The sequence below is a fragment of the Anopheles coustani genome, chromosome 3, assembly GCF_943734705.1.
Source record: "Anopheles coustani chromosome 3, idAnoCousDA_361_x.2, whole genome shotgun sequence".
NCBI classification, from domain to species: domain Eukaryota; kingdom Metazoa; phylum Arthropoda; class Insecta; order Diptera; family Culicidae; genus Anopheles; species Anopheles coustani.
Window position 1 is genome coordinate 55771878 of NC_071288.1, and position 21870 is coordinate 55793747.

The 21870-nt window shown below is 42.0% G+C and overlaps 1 protein-coding gene across 1 annotated transcript in view; it reads right to left on the reverse strand.

The window, feature by feature from the left end:
* Nucleotides 1-1137: 1137 nt before the first annotated feature.
* The window catches only part of LOC131259676 (uncharacterized), a 111718-nt gene continuing 90985 nt past the window's right edge, over nt 1138-21870 (reverse strand). The window contains exons 5-7 of the mRNA XM_058261236.1: nt 21517-21591; nt 21319-21445; nt 1138-1308 (exon numbers count right to left, since the gene is read on the reverse strand). Coding sequence (XP_058117219.1) covers nt 1163-1308; nt 21319-21445; nt 21517-21591 — 348 coding nt within the window. The 3' untranslated portion in view covers nt 1138-1162. The remainder of the gene's footprint in view (nt 1309-21318; nt 21446-21516; nt 21592-21870) is intronic.

The window sequence follows — 21870 nt, forward strand, 5'->3', positions numbered from 1 at the left end:
GTTTCTTGCCGGGTTTATTTTACTTTTCAATTTGTTTTTACATTACATTTTCACAAAAGTTACCGCCCGAAATAATGTGGTATGCTGTTCCTGCAACATTCAATCTCCGTTTGCAGTTTCCTAGAAGAGTACTTGGTAGTTTATTTTTGTTTCCGTAGCTTTCTGTACAAAAAAAGGCCAAAACCAAACGGATCGGAAGGAAGGTTATGTGTACCTGTCTAAAAATTCCCCGGTACATTTTGTTTTGCTCGCCCACACACTTTTGTAAACCTGTTATGAATGGTTGTCATAAATTTACTAATTACTTTCACTCCATCAATGTTGCTTATTCCTGTTTCTTCTGTTAGAACCGCTTCGCCTCGCATTTTTCGCATGCTTTTATTTTTGTAATAGTTTTCACCGACTTTCTTCTATACACGCAATAATGATTTTCTCTAGTAGTCGGCTCTCATTTTTGTCCACATTCAACCAATTATACTCCATTCATCCGCAGCCATTTTGCGTCTGTAATTTCTGTTCAGCAGCATGTTTATTTTGCTTATCGCTTCTGCACATACTGGTAGACACATTCACACGGTTTGTATTTCATTCGTTACAGCTACTCAATCGTCTCTTTATTTATTCACTATGTTTTAATAAATTTACTACAGAACGCGTCTAAACACTGTTTGGTTTTTCACTCAGCTTGCATTTCCCCTTGTCGTGTACCTAGAGGCGATATTTTATGTATCTGCGCTTCGACATGGAATTGGAACGGATTTCCTCAACCTTTCTGTTCTCTTAGTTCCATGTCGTACGGTGTGCTTTACCTCCTAGGTACACATTTTGCTTATTTATTTTTACACTTGTCTCTCGTACCAGAGCGTGGATTTTCATGGGAAAGATTTTACCTCCACCACGGTAGCCAACGTTGCTGTCGCACTAAGTGCCTTGTCGTAGCATCGATCAGTCAAGTCGGTCACCTGCTTCACGTGTTGTGTACGTGCTTGCGCCGGAGTGGTATGCTGGGTTAGGGATGGTTTTGCCATGGTTGGAATGCAAGTAATTGGCAGGGAAGGATCACGGAAACACACCCGCGGCAATGAACTTCGGTGGCCAACTTCACGGCACTGCAGGCTGCAGCACGGGAACGGTGAAATTATGGTGCAGCTACCGGTGAAAGCTATCGGAGCAGCAGCAGAGGAGGATTGGGTCTGTAGGAGTGTATTACGGCTAGTATCGTCAGCATCCCTAGGGCAATGGTGAGCAGCAGGTTCCGACGGGTTTCCTTACAACCTGCCACGGTGGCTGCCCCATTCGGCGAAGTCACTATAAATTGTAGAAAAGGAAGAAATCCGAAGGGAGTACATTAATTTACGTTCCAACACATTCTGTAGCTGTGTGTATTTGTTTTGTGTTTAGTGGGATGCAACCGAATGGCGTCTGTGTGTAAGTATATTTGCACTGATACAGGGCGATGCTTTTCAAAAGTTATGAACTAAATGAAAGCATTCAACTCGCATCGTACAATTGACATGGTTCAGAAGTTTTGTTTTCTCCAAAAGATGGAAACCATACAAATTATTGATTGTGTGACAGAAATGAAACATAAATTGGAAATTTTAGGGAATACAACTGAAATAACAACCCTAGTAAAAAATATTGTAAAATAGAAAATTAGTTAAATCACTCAAAAGACATAATTCAAATTAACCGTCGCTATACATTCACTAAAAAAAAGCGACTAATGCCATGTCGTAACGTATTTAAAAAAAGATGTTTTAAGTTAAAAGAGGCGATAGACACAATGCATGTTGAATATATATGGGTAGAATTTTGTGTTTGTCGTTGTGCGCGTATGTTGCTAATACACTATGAACAGCAGGGACGGGGACACGTTTCTTCAACAATGTTATACCATTTTTAATTGGAGTGTAAAATTTTTCATTCGGAAAGTAACATAAACGTTGGATAACATATTGCAAAATTCTACTGTAACCATTTATTTTGACTCTTATTTTCGCTCAACTTTGTATTATATAAACATATTGTGGATGCAAAGTAAATATGTTATTTTGTCGCTGGATTCTGGACAAAGCGCCTGATATTAAACACCTCGTTCAAAAGTTTCAACACACAGTCTTAGGAAAAAACAAGTGTGATATCGTAAACGAATCCGATAAAGTTTTAGATGTTTGTTTTCGTATATTGCGTAGATATTTTCTAACGGGCAGGACTTTTACAATCTCTGACATAGAGACAGAATGGAAGAGTTGCTATCAATAAATACCACGTATTGATCATGTTCAGCATGTTCAGAGATTTTAAACAAACCACTTTGCTTGAATAGTAATAAAGCCACTCATTTAGATTCAGCCCCCTTGGTGCAGTTTAACTAGCTTTCGTAAAAGTTGTTTTTAATATTCAATTTTTGCCGTGATTCCAAAGTATAAAAAATATATCTGCTTTCCTTGAAACTACATTATAACGGTTTTTGTATTCGGTTCCTTTCTTATTTATTTGCTTATAACAAATTTGCGATCAAACAACTCCAAATCAAGATGCCAACAAAAAAGTTCTAGGTTATCTCAATTACCCCGCCATGATGGGCTCATTTCAGGCAGAGGTTGGGGGTCAACGAAATAGCGACGAGCCCTTTCTGGGCGCCATAAGCCTCTCGTCTAGGCACGGGAAACCGCATTTACCGCATTCCAATGGTAATAAATTTAGCGTTCATTCCCGCCTACAAATAGTTTTATCCTTCCCAGGGAGCGGAGTCCAAGGTGATACCCAAAGGGGGACTGCGTGCTACACTGCGGGATGGTTGAAATTTTCTACTGGATGTTTTTCACCCTCCCACGAGACTTCTGCTGGAAGGTGTTGGCAACTACAGCACAAGCCTGAACAGTGTGGCATCGCTGGGTTGGTAAACGGAAGGAATGGTTGTACTATTCACCAAATCGCCATAAATCCCCGGGAGATTAGTACAATAATTTCATGCTAAACTTGGCGAATCATGTTAAATGCTACCAACTTTTGCGTACGACTCTTGTAGGCATTTACAAACGGGCTCGGTATTTCTCGCATGATTCTCAACGCCCAACGGGGATCTATCTAGTTATACTCCTTTCCTTAGTTAAAGGATGATCATAATCGAGCAAGTCGTTGCCATCTGGATGTTAAATGTGTTAAGCATGTGTGTTACTATTGGCATAGACACTCATTGTCCATCAAAAGCCATGATGGAACGTGATATTAGTGCGCACTGAGATGATGGGAACTTCTCCAACTGTCACTATGGCTATTTCGCCTGGTACATCAGTGTTGTTTCTAGGCTTATAGGCACCGTATATTGTCTGGAGCAGTAGTTCCGTGCCTTTTGCAAGTGCGTGCATAGTTTGAATCTTAACCTCTTGTTGGTTTGCTCATGGATTCTGTCTGGACATGGCGTCCCCATCTAACATTCCACCCCAACCATGCAGTCTAACGCTTTTCGATCGTCCGAACAAAATCATCGTCCATTTAATGTACCAGAATTTACAGCGCAATTATCACTTCGTTGAACTTATGTTCCAACTAACCTAGAAACACACGAGCAATACTTGTCCTTGTGGTCGCTCGTTTTCCTACTTCAGAGCTCCCGACAAAATGGAAGCGCTAGCAGTTATTTCGCAATCATGTACTCGTGCTGTTTATCGTACTTCGGTAATGGTTTGATGGCAAAAGTTGGCAGACCATTGAATTTCCTTTGAGCCCCGCGGTGTGATAGGATTTCATTGGGGTGCGAGTGACTACCATGTACAGTAGTACATGTGTTTAAACTAAGCAGTAAACTTAATGGCGATTTGATTCCATGGTGAGTGAATAAGCATCCGAAAGAATTGGTATAGGTTTGTATAAAAGAACAAATGAGACTTACGAATAAATGAGAAAATACCAATTACAATACTTATTTGGATTAATCATGACGTCTTTAGTATTACATCAATCAAAGATCAATTAGATCTTTGAACCAATACAATTTGCATACAACTTTACTTTTTGTTTGTTTTGTTTTCATTTTTAATGCTAACATAATTTGTTATTGAAGTAACAGAAAAACTACACATTCTATTCCCTTAGCAATTTGAATGAACGCTTAAATATTGAAAACATATAAGACTTGTTTAGGTGAAAAGCAAAGGAATGAAAATGAGAAAATCTGGAGTGACTTAAAGGTAATGATTCTTAATTCATATTTGAATAACAAATATTAGTCAAAAAACGTGTGAAATTCACAATAAAACACATAATCGGAAGTGTAGCTGCACGTTGAATCAATATGAAAATGCGTAGGCATAAACAAATGGCGAAGAGTAATGCCCACTTGAAAACCGTTACAACTGGTTTCGGTTTGATGATACTGTTAAAATAATTTGCCTTCATTTCTTACACCGGTATTAAAACACTTGAATACATAGAGAGGGGAGCCTCGCACTTTCGCCGGAATTTTAAAGACCGTGGAAATTTGTAACAGCCGCCATGCCGGTATGCCGTGTTTCGCTCTACAAATGGAGAGCAGGGTACTTGTGTCAAATGCCGCAGCCATCGTGCCAATCAGCTTTACGCCGGAGCGCAAGAAGACTGCCGGGAAATGGGTGTGAACCCATCGACTTGCCGCCAACGACGAATGCGGGGAAAAAGGAAAAGCGTGGAAGAAAAAATGGATAGGTGTGGGCAAGCGGCTGTGAATCCTTCCCGAAAACCTTTCACTTCGTCCTAAGTTAATATTAAACCCATAAAATCAAGTTAATCTTCCGGGGCGAAAGCATCTTTAATTAAATTTAATTGACCGTTATTTTTTATGCTTGTGATACAGATTTTTTGCTTCCCTGCATCGCTGGCGAACGTTTCTTGGCCGGTACCATTTTGCTAGAGGTGCCACCCTGAGCGTCACTCGTCGGTTGCTGTCGTCATCGTTGGGCAATCACCATCACTAGCGAGAGGATTGGAAATGGCCAAAAGTTTCCATCCGCAGGCCAAAGTTTTTGGTCGCTGGTTCAAGGGTCGTTAGAGCGAAGGAGTGTGAGATAAAGACGCGAACGGAAGTTTTGCTTCGAGTGAAAAAAAAAATGAAATAAAGCAAGCACAACGTGCACGCTGAGGAAAACTGAACAAAAACTTACAATGGCAGAGATGGAAAACGAGTTTAAAACTGTACCAGCGCAGGGCAAATAGAACGAACTGGGAAACGTGTCGCTGAATGAGAAATCTTCGTCTATCTCTGCTATTAAAAAGCATAATGATCACTATCAATCAGCGGAAGGCGCACTGATGGTTCGTTGCCCGGCCCGTGGAAACATCTCAGAAAGGTCAAAAAAAGAACAAAACCTAGGAAGCAGAGGGGATGAGGTGAAGACGCGCCATTGGCAAAACCTCATGATGGAGGAGCTTGTTCCGGTTTTGGCGCCACGATTGACTTGTGAACCGCGATCCCTCGATTCCATTGCGAGAGTTTCCGCAAGGTGAAGGGTGCAGTGGCCATGTAGAAACGCACGTGTTTTGTGGCAATGCTCTCGGAAGTTCGATACAATTCGGGACAAATGTTCGTTTTCTGTTGCTCAACCGAGTCCCACCTTCCCCGATGGGGAGGGAAAGCGTAGAGCAAGCTGTTCCGTTTCGACGTCGAACATTATTTATTTTCCAGTTTGGGGCGGAAAGCAAGGGTCGAAGATACGCTCGGGGCGAAAACGGAAATCAAGATAAAACGCGATATCGTCATAGAGCCAATTGAGTATCAGACTACGCTCAGCTACGGATGGCAAATGGAAATTGGTGATGGCGTAGTGTCCAAGGTAAAATTTGTCAGCATTAGTTTATTCCTTGAGTAAAAATTCATACATCAACCTGGGACCGTTCAGACCTATAATTTAGAGAAAGACTGATTTTTACGGTATGTTATTTATCTTGAGAATCAGAATAAGCTTCAAGATTCTTGCTGGATATTGACAAATAGTTCTGATAGATTTACGAAGTTTTCCGTTGTCTTACATATGAAAGGTTGTTTCGTAAATCCATAACAATTACCATAATGCAAAGTGAAAGGGCGGTTGATTTAACCAAAGATTTTCTACACGCTATAACTCTGTATTCAGTTAAAAATTTAAATCCTCAATCGGCTGCTTATAAGTACACTTGCTGTTCAATTTTAATATTTTTGCTTTAGGAAAATAGAAAATAGATTGGTTCGTAGATAACTTTTCTATGAAAAAAATTAATAAAACTAAAAAGAAAAAGTGAACCCATAAAAAATAATGTATTAAAAAGCAACATTGAATCAAGTAATTTTTTAATTTTTTAAACATAATTTTTCGTAGCACGAAACTAAAAGATTTACGGCAAGAACTTTCAAAAATCTTAAATCTTACAATTACGATATTTGCTTTTAATAACAATACAATGATGGTAGCGGCAAATTGAATGTTTTGTTTTGGATTGGGCATAATAGATAAAATTTTAAATATAATTGCTCAATATAGATTTGGTTTTGAGAAAAGCTGCTAGATTTGGTATTTTTGGCTAAGAAAATATTCGCCGCTTCTCAAGATATGTATTGAAAAAAGAAAATTGAAGAATCTTTAAATTTACCGCCTTTGTGTTCTGATATGAATGGCCATTCTGTTTAGGACGAATAATTTGCCTTTAAGTATTTTTAACCTTATCCTTGCCAGGGCTAGCCAGTGCAACTCTAAGCTCTCGGGATCTTGTTTACACCTCCTGAGGTGGAATAATATACCGTAGGCGAAGAGAGAGAAGTACTTTGTAGCATTATGTACCCCCGCAGAACGATTACTAAAATTTAATTAAAACTACTGTTTCTACCAATCCCTTCCCTCATGGTTTTTCCTACATTTTCACCGGTGTCGACAAAGTTGTCCGGCTCTTCCTCGCTTCCGGCTTTTAATCCGTAGCGAAGCAAAACATGTAAACGTTTTGCTCCGTGATTCGTCCACTCATCCGGATGCAACTGGACCCGCTCGGTCGAATGAAGCACTAGCAAGGCACTATCAGCGGGCACCTGGGACCTGGGCCCCAGCCACTTTTCCCTAGAAAACAGCTGCAAGGTTTCCAGCTCCTTCAGCGTGAAGTGGAGTGTTTTTCGCTGTTCAACAAACCGGAAGTGATTTATAATCCTGCTCAGCCGAGCGTTAATCCAATTCATTTTCAATAACTAACAACAGACCAACATCGCACGCCTTGGGACACGGAGACTGCCGGGCGGTGACGGAGAACGCAGAGTTTCCTCGGGAAGACAAACATCCTGCACAATGTGGCGCAGCAACAAGTGCACCGCAAGATGTATCGAAGGTACTGGACCGCACGATTGGAACGCTTGGAGCGTGTGAAGTGTGAGGGGCCATGCGCAACCACCAAGAGCTGCCATGCCGTACCGGGTTCAGGAACCTGATCGACGGTAGCCCTCAAGGGCAAAAGTCGACTCGGTGCTGGGCAATCTGGAGATGCGAGAAGTGTTAACGATAATTAAATCTATTACCCACTCCAGCTCATCCATCATCGACGTGTTCGATTTCTTTGTGAAATGTTCACCTGCGCTCAACACGGTTGGAATTATCATTTTTACACAATTTACGCAGTGAAGAACATTTGTTTGTTAAATCCCATTTTAGCGGTCTCCGAACAGTACGTACAGTATGGTTAGTGTTAGTCTTTGTTCACTGAAGGCTGGTATATTATCATAGAGTTTTATTGTATGCAAAGCTACAGCCAACACGTTAAATAAAAATAATTGATTAACTTTGGGTCAACTTGTTGATCAGCTTTCCGTTGTTTCGTTCGTTAAAATTTGATTTCAGATACGATTTTCAATATTCCGTTTAGATTGTATATGTTTCATGCTGTAAAATATGTTTTTCATTTAACGAAAATGCTAATCTACAATCCAGTTTGCGGTCCTGTAAAATAAGTATAAAATTACACTGTTCTGTGGATTCAAATTCACTCATAATAAGCTTGAGTTCATTAAATATTTAGAACCAATTCTACTCAGAGTCAGATAAAAAAAGAGCCAATTTAAAGTATGCTGTTGTAATTTTTCAAGGATAGCATTAGTTTACGTTACCAACAAATTAAAAAAAAGCTTAAACTAATTCAAAGTCCATATCGCCGAGGTTTTCATCATAATGGGATTAGCGGGGATTGGAATTAGCAGCTTCATTTAATTAAAGTTAACTAGAACAATTTATTGCACATCATCGGAATAGTTCTAATTATGTTTAAATGGGTCCGGTGTAAAAGAATGCATCCTAGCATCCGGTGTGGGACCATGTGAACACCGTTCTCCGGCTGGCCTGTTACGGGTACATCATTGTGGTGCGTCCTGCGGCATTGAATCGCTGTTAGCGACGTGTGCAAATTAGAATAACGCTCTAGAAACAGGTATCCAACATTTCCACGTTGATGGAACCAGACCTCGGCCGTTCACCGGGATGGGTGGAGTAATCGAGCATGGCGTTCCGGGCAATCCTTTCGCTGCAGCTCGACGGGTAAGCTGCTCATCGGGTCAGCGGTCGGCCATTTCGGAAACGAAAAGGAGCCAACGTAGACCACGAGGCGCATCGGCCAGAGGATTCATTAGTTGCGAGCATGTGTGGTGGAAATCGCAATCCAACAACCGACGGATGATTACAGGAACGCTGCCCGATGGCGCTCGACGAGAGTTTGTGCAATTGCACCGCAAAGGCATGTGGGGCATGTAACGAGGTTATTTATTGGAGGCGTTTGCAATTTCCGACCAACCCGCCTGTCCGGGTGAATTCTTACCCTGCGTCGGCTATCAACGGTTCCCCCTTCCTCGCGATGCCATTCCATACATTATTTTCATAAGTGCGCCTCGTCCTTGGGCAGCTGTTAGTGGATGAAGCAGGCTTCAAACGCTAAGCTAGTGTGAAACAGAATTGCAGAATGTGCGCGTACTCGGCTAGGTATGTGGTTCTAACGGGTGCAAGGTAATGGAAGTTCTCCCATTTGCACATTAATTAAATAGGCTGAAATTGCAACTATTATAATCCGGGTGCGGCACGGAAGTTGCCTGCAAGTGCCCCAATGCCGACGATTGGGAAAATGTAGAAAATCATCATCAAGCTCTTGTTACTAACTGTTCCCGTGGATGAACGGGGTACTAAATAGCACACAAAACGAACTTTACTGGGTTGGTTAAGCGCAAAGGACGAATGTTTGTTGATTACTAATTGCAGAATAAAACATTTAGTGACTAAACGAAAACTAAATTCACAATAACCTTTTACCTTCCTTTTTTATCCAATCATTTGAATCCAATTAATTGATGAAATGGATTGAAATAAAGAGGAACCAGTAAGTTGTAGTAACCGAAAGCAATAAAAAAAAGTAAGAAAGTTTTTTTCAAAAACTTTATATTTCCTAAGAAAATACTGGTTTGGAGAAGAGTAAACACAGTAAAAAACTATTCCTGTTTCAGACATGAATACAGAAGAAAAGTTATGTAAACGTTTTTTATTAGAATTTGTTTTCTTTATTGCGTCAAGGTTTACGAGCCTGCCTATCGTTGAAAAACTTTCTAGTAAATTAAAAAAATACAAAACTATAACTTTCTACGACATTACGACAACCTTGCATCCCGGGAACGATGATGCTGAACGTAAAACCTTTGATACCAAGGAAATGTACAATATTCAATGTGTTTATTGATATATATCAACGGTGTATCACTTTGTAGGATAGACATAGCAATAATTGAGAAGAATGTTACCGTTATGAGACAGAACCCATCTAGTCCTCTCGTAGACAAGTGTATGGAAAGAGAAATCCTTATGTTTACATTATCTGCATTCACTAGCAAGCTAATCATAAACAATGTCAGGCATATGTGCGTTCATTGAAGTCTATGTGGTTTGATATTCTTACCTCAAACATTCCATTGTACTGGACACACATTATGCATGGAATGTTTGAAGTACATTTGAAGAATGTATCATGGAGGCGCCTGGTCATTGATCTCTTGATTGCCAGTCGAGATTACTTCAATGTAGCGTAGCGTATATTTGTTGTCGATTGTGCACATGATAAGGTGATTGCATTGGTCTTTGTTATTTATAAACTTAACTCATCATCATCATTATCATCAATATTAGACAAATTTCAATAATGTCCACTCTAAACGATTCCATTATATTAAGTATCATATTCCTTTATGGCTTTTCCAAGGTCTTAAGCCTACTTTGGTCAAATTAGAATAATGTAGCTGAAGAAAAACGTAACCCTTGATATGAGGTACAGTAGATCCTATCTACAATAAGTGAATGTAACACGCATTGTTCCGTGCACACAAAAAGAAAAGAGTTGATTACTTCGCGAACGAACAGTAGATTTAACAAATAAAATCCAAAACACCAACAAAAGAGTGTATATGTGCCAATTCCGTACGCATATAGTGGTGGTGAGAAAGGGGGCACAAATGGATTCGGATGGGAAAATATGTAAAGAAAATAGATCGAAAAACTCCTTACCCCAACCGTCTTCCACAAATCTTCAATGCCTTGCGACGGTCCTCGCGAGAATATGAGAACCTAGTATTGGCATGCGGTCTAGGCTTCCCGCTTGTGCACATACGCGCTCACCACACACACAAACACACACACACCCCGCACATGTACGTGTGCGGCACCCTTTGGCACTGCCGTTCGGCATCTAGTTGGTCTGTTTGTGTGCGGCAAAGACGTGCAAAAGATCCTTTATCCCGGTTCAGGAGCTTTCGGGTTGTTTCACATTCGCGTGCTCACATTATTCCACTTCGCAAGTCGTATGTGATTCAGATCACGACAATCGAGAACGAAATGGATCCGGCCCTATTGTTTTACACCCACCGGGCCATGACATCGGGCGGGTATTCACTCCCGGTTTCTCTGTCTCCGTCGCTCTCTAGCTCGCTTTCGCTTGCCTTCTTTCGCCCAATTTGTGTCGGGCATCGTTGAGGCTCCAGAGCGGCTCCGAACTCGAGTGCAATCCTATCTAATCTAAGTTCTTCCGATACCGACCGAGAACTTCGCATACGTGCTCAAACATACACCCGGACAGAAAAGGAAAAAAGAAAGAACAAAAATCGCATGGTGCAAGAAACTCCGGGGGCAGATCGGCGGAGAATTCTCGAAAGACATTTGTGCTTCGGAGCAGCAAGAACAGCAAGTAAGCGAGAAAAGTTTTATAGCAAAACCACAGAGAAGAAACTGAACCACGGGCCGGTTGCCTTATTGGTTGAGCATACAGGGGCGCACCACCACTAAAAGAGCGTCCTCGATCTGTTTGCTGAGACTCTGTTTGAGCCGAATGCAGGTCCTGGCACCTCCCAAAAACCCCCATGGCCGACGCGACAACCCCTTCCCTCCCCTCCGGCATCCTAGCCACAGCACGTGGTAGTTGATGTTGTTTTGTTGTGCTCCTGTTTTACTGCTGTCGGGTATTGGCTTACTCGTGGTTTTTGCTTCTCGTTATAAAATCTGACTGTGTTTGTTCACCCTGCTACCCACAGCACTTCCATTTGTTTTGCGCTGGTTCACCTGTCTTTCCAGTTCTTTTTCTTGTGTCGGTTGCTTGCTGCTCAACACAGGTTTTTCGTTTCGCTCTGTCCGACAGCATGCACGCGCGGTGTTAAGCACGCGAGTTCGATGCGACGGTTCGTTAGTCGATCGAGCGTTAAATGGAAAATGAGCAAGGCGGGTTGTTGCAGCGGAGCAACGAGTTTCCGTCGGGCGGGAGAAAATCTCTTGTCGCTGGGAAGGATTAGCTAAATGAGCTGAAGTGTACCATCGGTGCACCTCGGCTCGGTAAAGGAAAGCCACACCGTGGGGACGGGGCACGTTGCAGACGAAAGTCGAACCGTGCTAGCTGTTGGTGGATGTTTGTGCTGTTCCACAACTGGTTTGCTTAAACACGCTAATTATTGTTGGCCGGTTGATTAGCGGTGACACGTACGTTCAGATAAGCTTTCGTTTATTTAAGATTTATACGGTCATACAGTGGTTTCCAAATTGCATTGTTCGTAGCAATAATTGTTCGTTATTGGGTCATAGCTCGTAAGGTTCTAGTAAATATCTAATAGTATTGACAAAATGTACGATTACATGTTGGTTGGTTTGAATATTTCAAAACCAATGGTCAGTTTAATTTCTTAAATTCAAACTTCTTTATTTCTGAAAGTAAATCCCGTTCCATCGATTAGACATTCTTAGCAAGAGCAAAAATTGAGAAAGAAAAAGCTCAAGCTTTTCAACGCAACAAGTTACGGCTTCTTAAGCGCAAAAAATGTGTGCAATACTGAGTAGATGTAATGACACACTTGTAAGTAACTGTGAAAGGTTATGTGTTATCGAGTGGGTCCAGCTAAAGTGTTCTAATTGGTAAATTGGAACTTTTCGCCGCAATGTTTTCCATAGAAAAAAGATATTTTTCTATCCTGTAAGTCTCTACTTTACGCTAGCTGAGCTGGAGTGGATGCTCAAAACAACAGCCATTTTCAACGCTATTTCGGTGTATTAAAAGTCAACAAACCGTTTCAACTGTTGTGGTGGGACGGAAAACTTTTTCTACCCGTCCTGATCCCGAGGCAGCAACCGGCACTAAAAATTAAGGAAAAAAAGGAGCACAAATACACCACCCCAAAACTTCTTCCCGTGGCGGGTATCACATTTTGAAACTTTCACAAACTGTGTCGGCACACACACGGACAGCTTCTGGGGCAGTGTGTTGGCATGCGTGTAAAAAGCACTTTGGTGGAACGCCATAACAGTCACCTTTCACATGGTATGAGAATTAGCCAAGTCACATGGCAAAACACAGAGTTCACCGGAATCGTTCTCGAGTTTCCAGATCGGCTTTTTGTTTCCCTTTCCACTTTGTTTTTAATACGAAAACGTAGGTCAACAAAAGTTTGGAAAAAAGAGAGAATACATATACAAACAAGTGTGGTCGAATACACAATTTACCCATCCTCAAATGTCAATCGGTTTTGTGTTTCGCAACTTCCTCGGCCTTCCACCAGTGGGGGTGAGGTGTGTGTGGGTGTTTTTGACGATAGATCGCACAACACAAAGAATTCGTAAGAGACAGACCAAAAAAAATCTTAACAAGTAAACATACATATACGACAAGCACGGCGCCCGATGCTCACACCACAGCAAGTCAGCACTTATCTGGCTGACTGGGTGGCTGAAAGTGGGACCTAATCAAATTTATATCGCGCTCTCAAACTTTCGGCACGTAAGCTATTTGAACTTTAAATTAATTTTGCGAACTTTGCTTCTTGGGCTTCCGATTCGTCGCGTTTGTTGCGTGTCGTTTGTTCGTGATTTTTTGCTGTTGTTGTTGTTGTGTTTTTCTCCCACTGATTTTTCCGGCACAAGTGGATCCATTTGCAACAGGATAGGAGGCTGGTCATTGCGAATTGGAAAAAAAGAGAAAGCTGTAACGCGCTGAGCGGCAAGACTAACAAAAAAGAAACCAACTCCATAGAAAGTAAAACAAATAAAGAAGCTAGCCCATTGGAAGCGTCATGCTTGGGCCATTTGCAGAAGTTGTCCTTTTTTAGTTCGGTTTGTTTTGCGGCTCGCACCTACCGAAGTGTCGGTAAGGAAAAAAAAACTCTCGCCCATTTTCCCCGGTGGCCAGTTAGCCCGGCGACCCGAGCAACGCTTGGAAAAGCGTAAAGAGTCCCAAAGTGGCCTGTAGTTGATTTGGATGACGAGTTTTGTGTCCAATGAAGCCGATATAATTCCTGAGACAAGTAAAAAAAACGAAATGGTGTCCGAACGGGTCATTGATGGCAAAAGTTTCAATTGCGGTGGAAAGTTATAAATTAGCTCCGATCGGAGACCGGAGGAAAATGCATCTCGATGTGATTTTGAATGAAGTGCAGCTGATTGGAGGTTTTATTTCATAAACTGTAGATTACACAAAAGTTATAAATTAAATTTTAAAAGATACACAAAATGTCTAATTTCGTATAGTTTTCCAAATCTTTTGCTGACATTAAAATACAAAAATAGCCATTTAAACCGAGCTATTAAATCAAGTGTTATGTGTGATCAAAATTGATTTATTGGATTTTTATATATTTTTTCATGGTATACAGCTTACAGAACATCATTTTACATAAGTACAATGTTTTTCGATCTTAAGATATTTTGAGTTTTTTTCTATCTGATACAAAATAGGTTGAGTGTACAATACGGCCTGGCCGTCCAAATATATATATAAAAAAAAAATAGGTTGAGTGAAATTTGGAATATCTGAAAAAGTGATCTTAGATATCAGAACTATTTGCAAAATTAAAAAAAAACAATATAATTAGAATTTGGAACAGTCTCAGTATGGGTATAATGTGTGTATTAAAAATATGAACTAATTTTAACGATTTTCAAGCAAAACTAGCGTTCATAGTAACTTTTTTTTGAACACATTATCAAAAGCAAGTGTTCGCTTTAGTGTTCAGAACAAAGTTAATAGCTTTGCCATTTAGGTTGAATCTGTCGTGGTTCAAACAGTAATCCAACCACGATTCATAGTTGTTCGATCTATGAGCCGGTCGCATGAACTAGTCAAACATTAAGAAAATCTTATGCCTAGTTTACGCAAGGCGCAATGCAACCTTTGCAAACACTAAAATGCTGTCAGTTGGTCAGTCAACTGTCAAAATGTGCGCAAATGTGTTTTTCGGTCGGCGAGTGAAAAATAGATTTGCAAAAATTTGCTCAGTGCCGGCGGGTATAAAATGCCGGCGGATGGAAAATAATTGTTTGTGATGATGCAAGGTGTTTTTTTATAACATTAAACTCTCAAATCAACACTGGAATCGATACCTTGATCAAGGTAACATATTTGACCGTATTGCGGTGAAGTGAAAGAGGTGGAAAGTGCGCAGTGGCTTCTGTGAGTGGGGATCATAAAAAATAGGATATAAATATATACCCGACCACACGATACACGTATACACGTATGATCTATTTCAAAACGTTTGAAGTCCAAATGGAGCATAAGTTGCCTATGTATGCCATACAAGAAATGAAACACATTGTTTTGTCTGTTACAGTCAACATTCGAGCCAACTGCCATTAAGCCAAAAGTTGAATTATTTTTTAACTTCAACTTCAACGTTACTTCAATGTCACCATAACTTTTAAGCAAATGTATATTACCAATCAATCCATTGAATCATTTTACATTAGTGTTGTGCTCAATGAATCTTTTGGCGAGATTCATTCATATGAATCTTTCACCTAACTTGGGGTCCACACTGCAGCGCGACGTCCCGTTTCAAAAGTAGCCCAGTTTCGGCAGAACAATCGCGCAAGCCAAGCGCGACAGAGGTAGGAGAGTATGTGGAAATATGTATCACATTGGGGCGCATACTCGGCTAAAATTTTTTATTGAATTTTGAGGTAGTAATGCATGATATTTGTTTAGCTACGTATTTTATGCACCCTGAGTGAGTTTGGCGCTTCCACATTTGAAATTCACTGAGAAAACAAACTTAAACAAACGGAAGTAGGAAGTAAATATTTCCACATCATCTCCTACTTGTTGAAGAGCAGTTTGTTTACGTTTCGGCACCCGAAAAAACTTTGGTAAAAATATCAATTAAAACGGAGTTTGATAACTGAATTACATTTGTGAAGCCTAAAAATAAGTAGTACAACGAAAAATCCGATGTTTCGTGAAGAATATTGCTCGTTTTGTTCGCGTTTGTGATTCGGTTTGTTTACGTTTTGTCCAGCTATCGGTTTGTTTACGTTTCGAATTGACATTTGACATGAGCTAGCGCGACGTCGCGTTTTTCGCTGTTTCTACACTAGCGCGATTTGTGCGACATTTTTTTGTATGGAGTTCGGCCGCCTGTCAGGCGACGTCGCGTTTCGGGACGGGACGTCGCGCTGTAGTGTGGACCCCGAGTATGGAGTTCAGCGCCTGTCAGGCGACGTCGCGTTGTAGTCTGGACGTCGTGTAACACGCTTTCCAGACTGCAGACTGTCAGGCGACGTCGTGCTGTAGTGAGGACCCCGTGTAAGATTCATTCTGATGGATTCATGAATCTTTGCGGATTCGAATCTTCAAAGCTTGATGAATCTTCCGAAACCTTAATGATTGTTCATGAATCTTTAATGGGTCTGTCATGAATCTCCCCGATTCTTTCATAGGCGTGGACAATGCGACAAAAAAAAAAACAAAAGGGTCCCTCAACCCATTTTTGGCAGGTGATTTTTCATCATTTGGTGTGTCTTTGGGATTCATGAATCTCACGACGAAAGGCAGAAATTCATTCAGATTCATGAATCTGAATCAGATTTACACAACTCTATTTTACATGCTTTTTTCTACCGCCGAAAGTGTATCAATTTTTTTATTGCGAACACCATTTTTCCCACGAATATTTTTTTACAAATTTCTTTAGGATTTTGAGCCACATTTTTTGGTACAGTAACACTCAATAGCCTAGAGAAAGCGAAAAACATAAGAAATGTACGTTCTAGACCTCATTAATACCAGAATGTGTGGTCTCCTTTGCCATCAATGTTAATTCAAAACTGTTTCATTTTAATTTATTTTGCAAGATCACCACGCTTGTGTAAGTTGATAGAAAATACAATAATGTTCTTTTCGCAAATAGAAGCATTTCTTAAAGACTGACTTTCGCAATTGAAATTATCCATTGAAACCAGGGTCGGTTAAATCTTTGCGTCCCGGAAGTGCCCCATTCGGTGACACAATTTATATATTTTCCATTTACGATACAATCAATTTTTCTTACACCGAATCCGACACTGTCCCGATGGAGAAGACCCCTTGGTACTTGCCGTGTTCTCTGACTAGCACATGCTTTTCATCCACGGTTCAGTGCGCTCCGAACCCCCCGGGGTGCAACAAATCAGCACTCCGATCGGCCACCGTCCAATCGACAATCGTATTTCGCTCGGAAGCGTACCATGTCATGCTCGATTTGACCGTGCTTTATGCTGTCTCTCGAAACTCCCAACCTATCCGGGTTTTCTCCAAGGTCCATCTTTCCATCTGCGTCCAGTCGAGGCTTCCAGAAGGCATGGTTTCCGGTCGAACACCACCTATTTTCTGCTGTCCCAGTATCGCCGTTCGGTTCGCATTCGCTTACGAACAATTTCTTAGAAATCGGCCCTCCACTGAAGAAGAGCCAAACGCACAGAAGAACGCCCTATCCCGGAGATAGAATGTGGCCGGATGGAAAACATAAAAGGCACAGAAAAAAGTAAATAAATCCAACCCAACCACCCCCGCCATAATGGGACGGTTCCGGTTTGTGTCGGTATTTGATGTTTGTTTCGTTTCGCTCCATCCTCCTTCTAAGTCCCCGACAAGTGCTGCGTGGCGCTTTCTGGTGAGTGTGGGTTTGGTCTACTCTGGTCTCGTGGCCCCGTGTCCTGCCAACTAAAATTAGCTGTCAACTGTGGATGGCCTCTTGTGGTCACCTACCGGGTGCCGGCGAGGAGCGCCATCGCCGCTAGCGCCCTAGTTTAATTTGCTGCGAGTGTTTCCTTGTTTTGCTTCGCTTCCGGTTTTAATTAAAGACTTCCGGCTCGCCGTCGCTAGGGCGCGCTACGTGAGTGGCCGGCGTGACATCGTTATTGGTGCTTTAATCGCTCTATCGGACAAGTCGCTATAAAACCGAACGAGACGCGTCCGTAATGCTGCAGGAGAAAACGGGAGGAAACACCGGCCCCGACAGTCCCTGGGCCCAAGACAACTCAATCGTTTTAATGTGACAAGAAGAAAGACGAGATGCTGAGGCGAATCCGGCACAAAAGGGACGCTGGCGCAAAGTGCGCGCCCGGAATAATATGGTCCGCAAAAGCAACGTTCACATCTTTTAATAAATTGACCCGTTTCTACCCAACTTGCCAGCTCACAAACAAACAGATGCCGTCGACCGTAGCACGACTGGGACGGAACTGTATAATAGCAGAACTCCTTCCTAAGTGGTACCCCGAAGGGCCAAACTGCCCGGTACTTCCCGTTCCACGCGCAACCGAGTACAGCAATAATGCGCCACTCTAAACCATTTATTTGCATCTAATCTTCATTCTTAATTCAGATCTTTCCAACTTTTGACAGCTATTTATCGTTCCGGAGTTCCGGGCCACTTTTGGGTTGGCGAATGTACGGCTGGCCCAACCCATGGTGCCCAGTCCATCCGAGACCGGACGGTGCGCTATTGAAATGTCACGAGCATACCTGACACTGTGCCTCCAGTGATTCGCACCTTTGCTCGCAATTCGAACGTAGGCGAGGGACTGCCAGGCAGCGGGACAGCCGGGCTGACCGACCGGGAGAGAAAATAATGAGAGCGACCCTTTCTCCGGGGGCCATTCAAATGAGCGGATCAGCAACATCAACAAATCCTCGCTGGGGTTTAGAGTGAAGTAAAAACAAGCTGAAAAAAGCACCTGCAAACACACTCACACAAAGCGTGTAAGAAAGATGCCAAGGGCTACGGTGGGCAGGAGAAATGTTGGTAGGTTTTATTTTTGCTTAAAGTGTCCAAATTGTCTTCCGAAATGGAGGATCCGTTTTTTGTGTGTGTTCCTCCTCCTAACAGCCTTGCGTTATGGTTCCGGATGGAGGATAGCATCTTTAACTGTGCCACACGAAGAAGGAAATAACAAAAACTCGGTTGGGATCTGGGATGCTTGGGGACGACCTTTTGATGTCATCATTATATCCTTTCGTCTTTCTGTCACGTGGTCACACGATCGGACCACTTTTGGTCACTCGGAGTTTGGCAGTCCAGTGATGGAACTTCCATGTCGTTGCCTCGGGGGAGAATCTGGCCTTTTTTTAACACGCTTGTTTGTTATCGACATCGAGGGTACATCCGAATGAGGAATACAACAAACCGTCGGCTGTTCATCACCTGCAGCAAAAGGCGGTTGATCCACACAGTATGATGAACTTTGACTAAATACACTGGTAACCGTACTGGCGACCGAGGAGAATTTTGTCTGACGGGAACGTTTGGGTCGATTTAGAACCAACGAGCCTGTTTTGGAGACGACAGAAGAGGGTTAAAAATAAAATAAAAAAGAAATATATAGAAGAAGGTACGCTTTATCAGCACTTGAAGGTCATAAAGCAGATGGAAAAGTAAAGTGCAGAGGGCCGGGTTGCTCCAAAGGGGACAAACGGCCGCAAAGCGATGCTGCCTTCTGGAACTGATCAGTAGAGTCTCGAATGGAATCGTGAGGATACAAAGAACCCACCGATGGAAAATAGGACACCACCACCAGCCACGGAACCTCGGTGACCCCTTCCGTGCCTGCCGGAAATTTAGTTTCAATGGAGTGTTGCGTTGCAAAAGTGTACCGGTAGCTCGGAACCTAAGGTCGTTTGGAAACATGAACCTCCCAACGAAACGCTCGGCGAAGGGGGAGCATATTTTCAGCACAACGACACTAGAGCCGGTGGAAGTTTTGCAATAAATAAACTTTTTCCTTACCGTGTTCCCTGCGGCGCTGGGTCAGCCTTTGCTGTGGTTACGATTTTGTGGGTGTCACAACGTTCAAATGTTGAAGCACGCTTTTCTCCGGGCTCAGAACGGGTACTCCAGTTCGTCAGGTGGTCCCAAAGTGTGACAAGAGTGATTATTGCCATCAGTTGTGGTTGTTGTAAGTTTTTTTTTGTCCTGTTTCTATCGAGATTTGTTGTGATGTTATCTTAACGAGAGCTTTTGGTTTGGGATTTGAACAAAAACCTGAGCTACTATCTTGTAGCTGCTGTTAATTCTCTGTTTTGTGAGAATCGATTACAAAGTAACAGAACAATTTAGAACTACTTATTTGGAACCTGAAAAGTGAAATAAACTAACCACGGTTCCACAGAAGGTTGAACACGCACAGCGAAAACATTATTGCATTATGAGTAGATAATCGAAGATTAAATTTACTGTTAAAAGCCCTCTATTCCATTTGTTGTCTGATACGATTCCATTGGTTTAAATATACGGTTCACCTCCTAAAATTTCATGTATTTCGACACCATTTACGACATCCAAAAGAGAACCAATTTGAGAATATGAAGTATAAAATACTATGCAGTCTATCACGGAGCAAATAAAGACATAATTTCCAAACAAACTAACAAACCCTGCTATATCAATTTAATATAAATGGCAAACAGATTATTGTTAGTCAGTAGCATATTATGTGAATATTAAGGATTACCGGTTGCTTTGTTACAAAAATAAAGTGTGCAAATGAATTTCTCATTACACAATCAAAATTTTAGATAGTCAAGGATCAAACAACAAAACACGACTAACCGTTATTCTGTAATGATATTCTTAATAGCAATTTTTCTGTCAATATAATTGTTTTTTGAATAAAAGGGCATTGGCATTTCAACAATGGAATGTTATATTTTAGTTGAGTAAACCAGTTCAGTTGAATATAAGGGATTAACTAAACAGTGAATGCTGAAATGCTTAAATTAAATCAAATAAAGCATGTCTGCGAATGTTTAATCAAGCTAAACTTCTGCAATGAGCTATAATTAGAGCAAAAGTTTAAAACTAATTAAATTGATTGATCGGTTTTATGTTCACACTTGAACAAAAGCTATTATCATCTCGAAATCAATTGCTTTTCATTCAACAAACCAGCACGAGCACGTGTTTACAATTCCAGTCGATTGAATATTCTCCCAGCATTACAGGAAGAGGCAAATTATATAAGCTCTTTAACTCATCAAACATACAACGGCTGACCCATCGAGTGCATAACCAAGCTCACCGAGATAATATCGGTGATTAGAATCATTTCAACAGTCCCGCCAGATTCCGCAGCATCCCGGTGCGTGCATGCAGTGTGCATTCACGCTCTTAAACGTTGCACTGACGGGGCTGCCTTTCGTGCTCCGACCGGCCACGGAACTAATGCGGTGTATAATTTATTACGCAGTTGATTATCATTTCGATTGTTGACATTTTGACGCCCGCTCCTAATGGTGTGTTTGTGTTTCCTAATGCTCGCAAATGAGATCGCTCATGCACACGGACTGCGGCCGGTCGGTTGGGTGTACCGCGGCCTCCGCCATTGATAGGGCCGATGATTAATCAAATAATTCAATTATCGTTATGAAGCCGTCACCGGCGCGCTGGCAGGAAGTTGCGGGATCGCGAGGCCAAATCTCGACGTTTCTGTGTGTGGGTGTGTGGATGTCATCGCTAGCTTGCGATGAAAACAAACCCACGGTGGACGGGGGTTCGGAGGAAAAATTAGCCACACTCACCTCGCTCCGGTATAGGCTCCTTGCGGCTGGATTCCAGTGGCGCCTGCGATACCTCCGAGTAGATGGTTCCAACCTCGGCCAGGCACCGCAGTATTAGCTGCCCCGTGGTATAGTGTGAGGGAAGCAGCTGCGATAGGAAGACAGGAGAGTGTAAGACGATACACGTGGAAAGCTAAAGGAGCGTTCCGCGAAAATTACCTGAATCGTTAAATCCCTCGAGGCCCAGTGCAGGTTGTCGTGGGTCGGGTGAAGCACCGTGGGTTCAATTCCAACCTGGAAAAAAAAGGAAAAGTTTAAGAAGACGCGAGCATTGAATCAATCACTCTAATCAACTCGAGTTGGAGCCGCAAACCGAAAATAGGAATATTTCTTATTCATCGCCCGATGACAAGATTGTGGTGCGTCGTTTTGCGCTCAACTACCACAACAACTGTGATAAAACAAACCGAGGGTGCGGATTTATTGAATTTTTACTACTTTACTCTTTGCCTTGTTGTGAAACGCTACCATGCTGTTGGTGCTTCCTCGCTGTCAACCATCATGGGAGGGCAC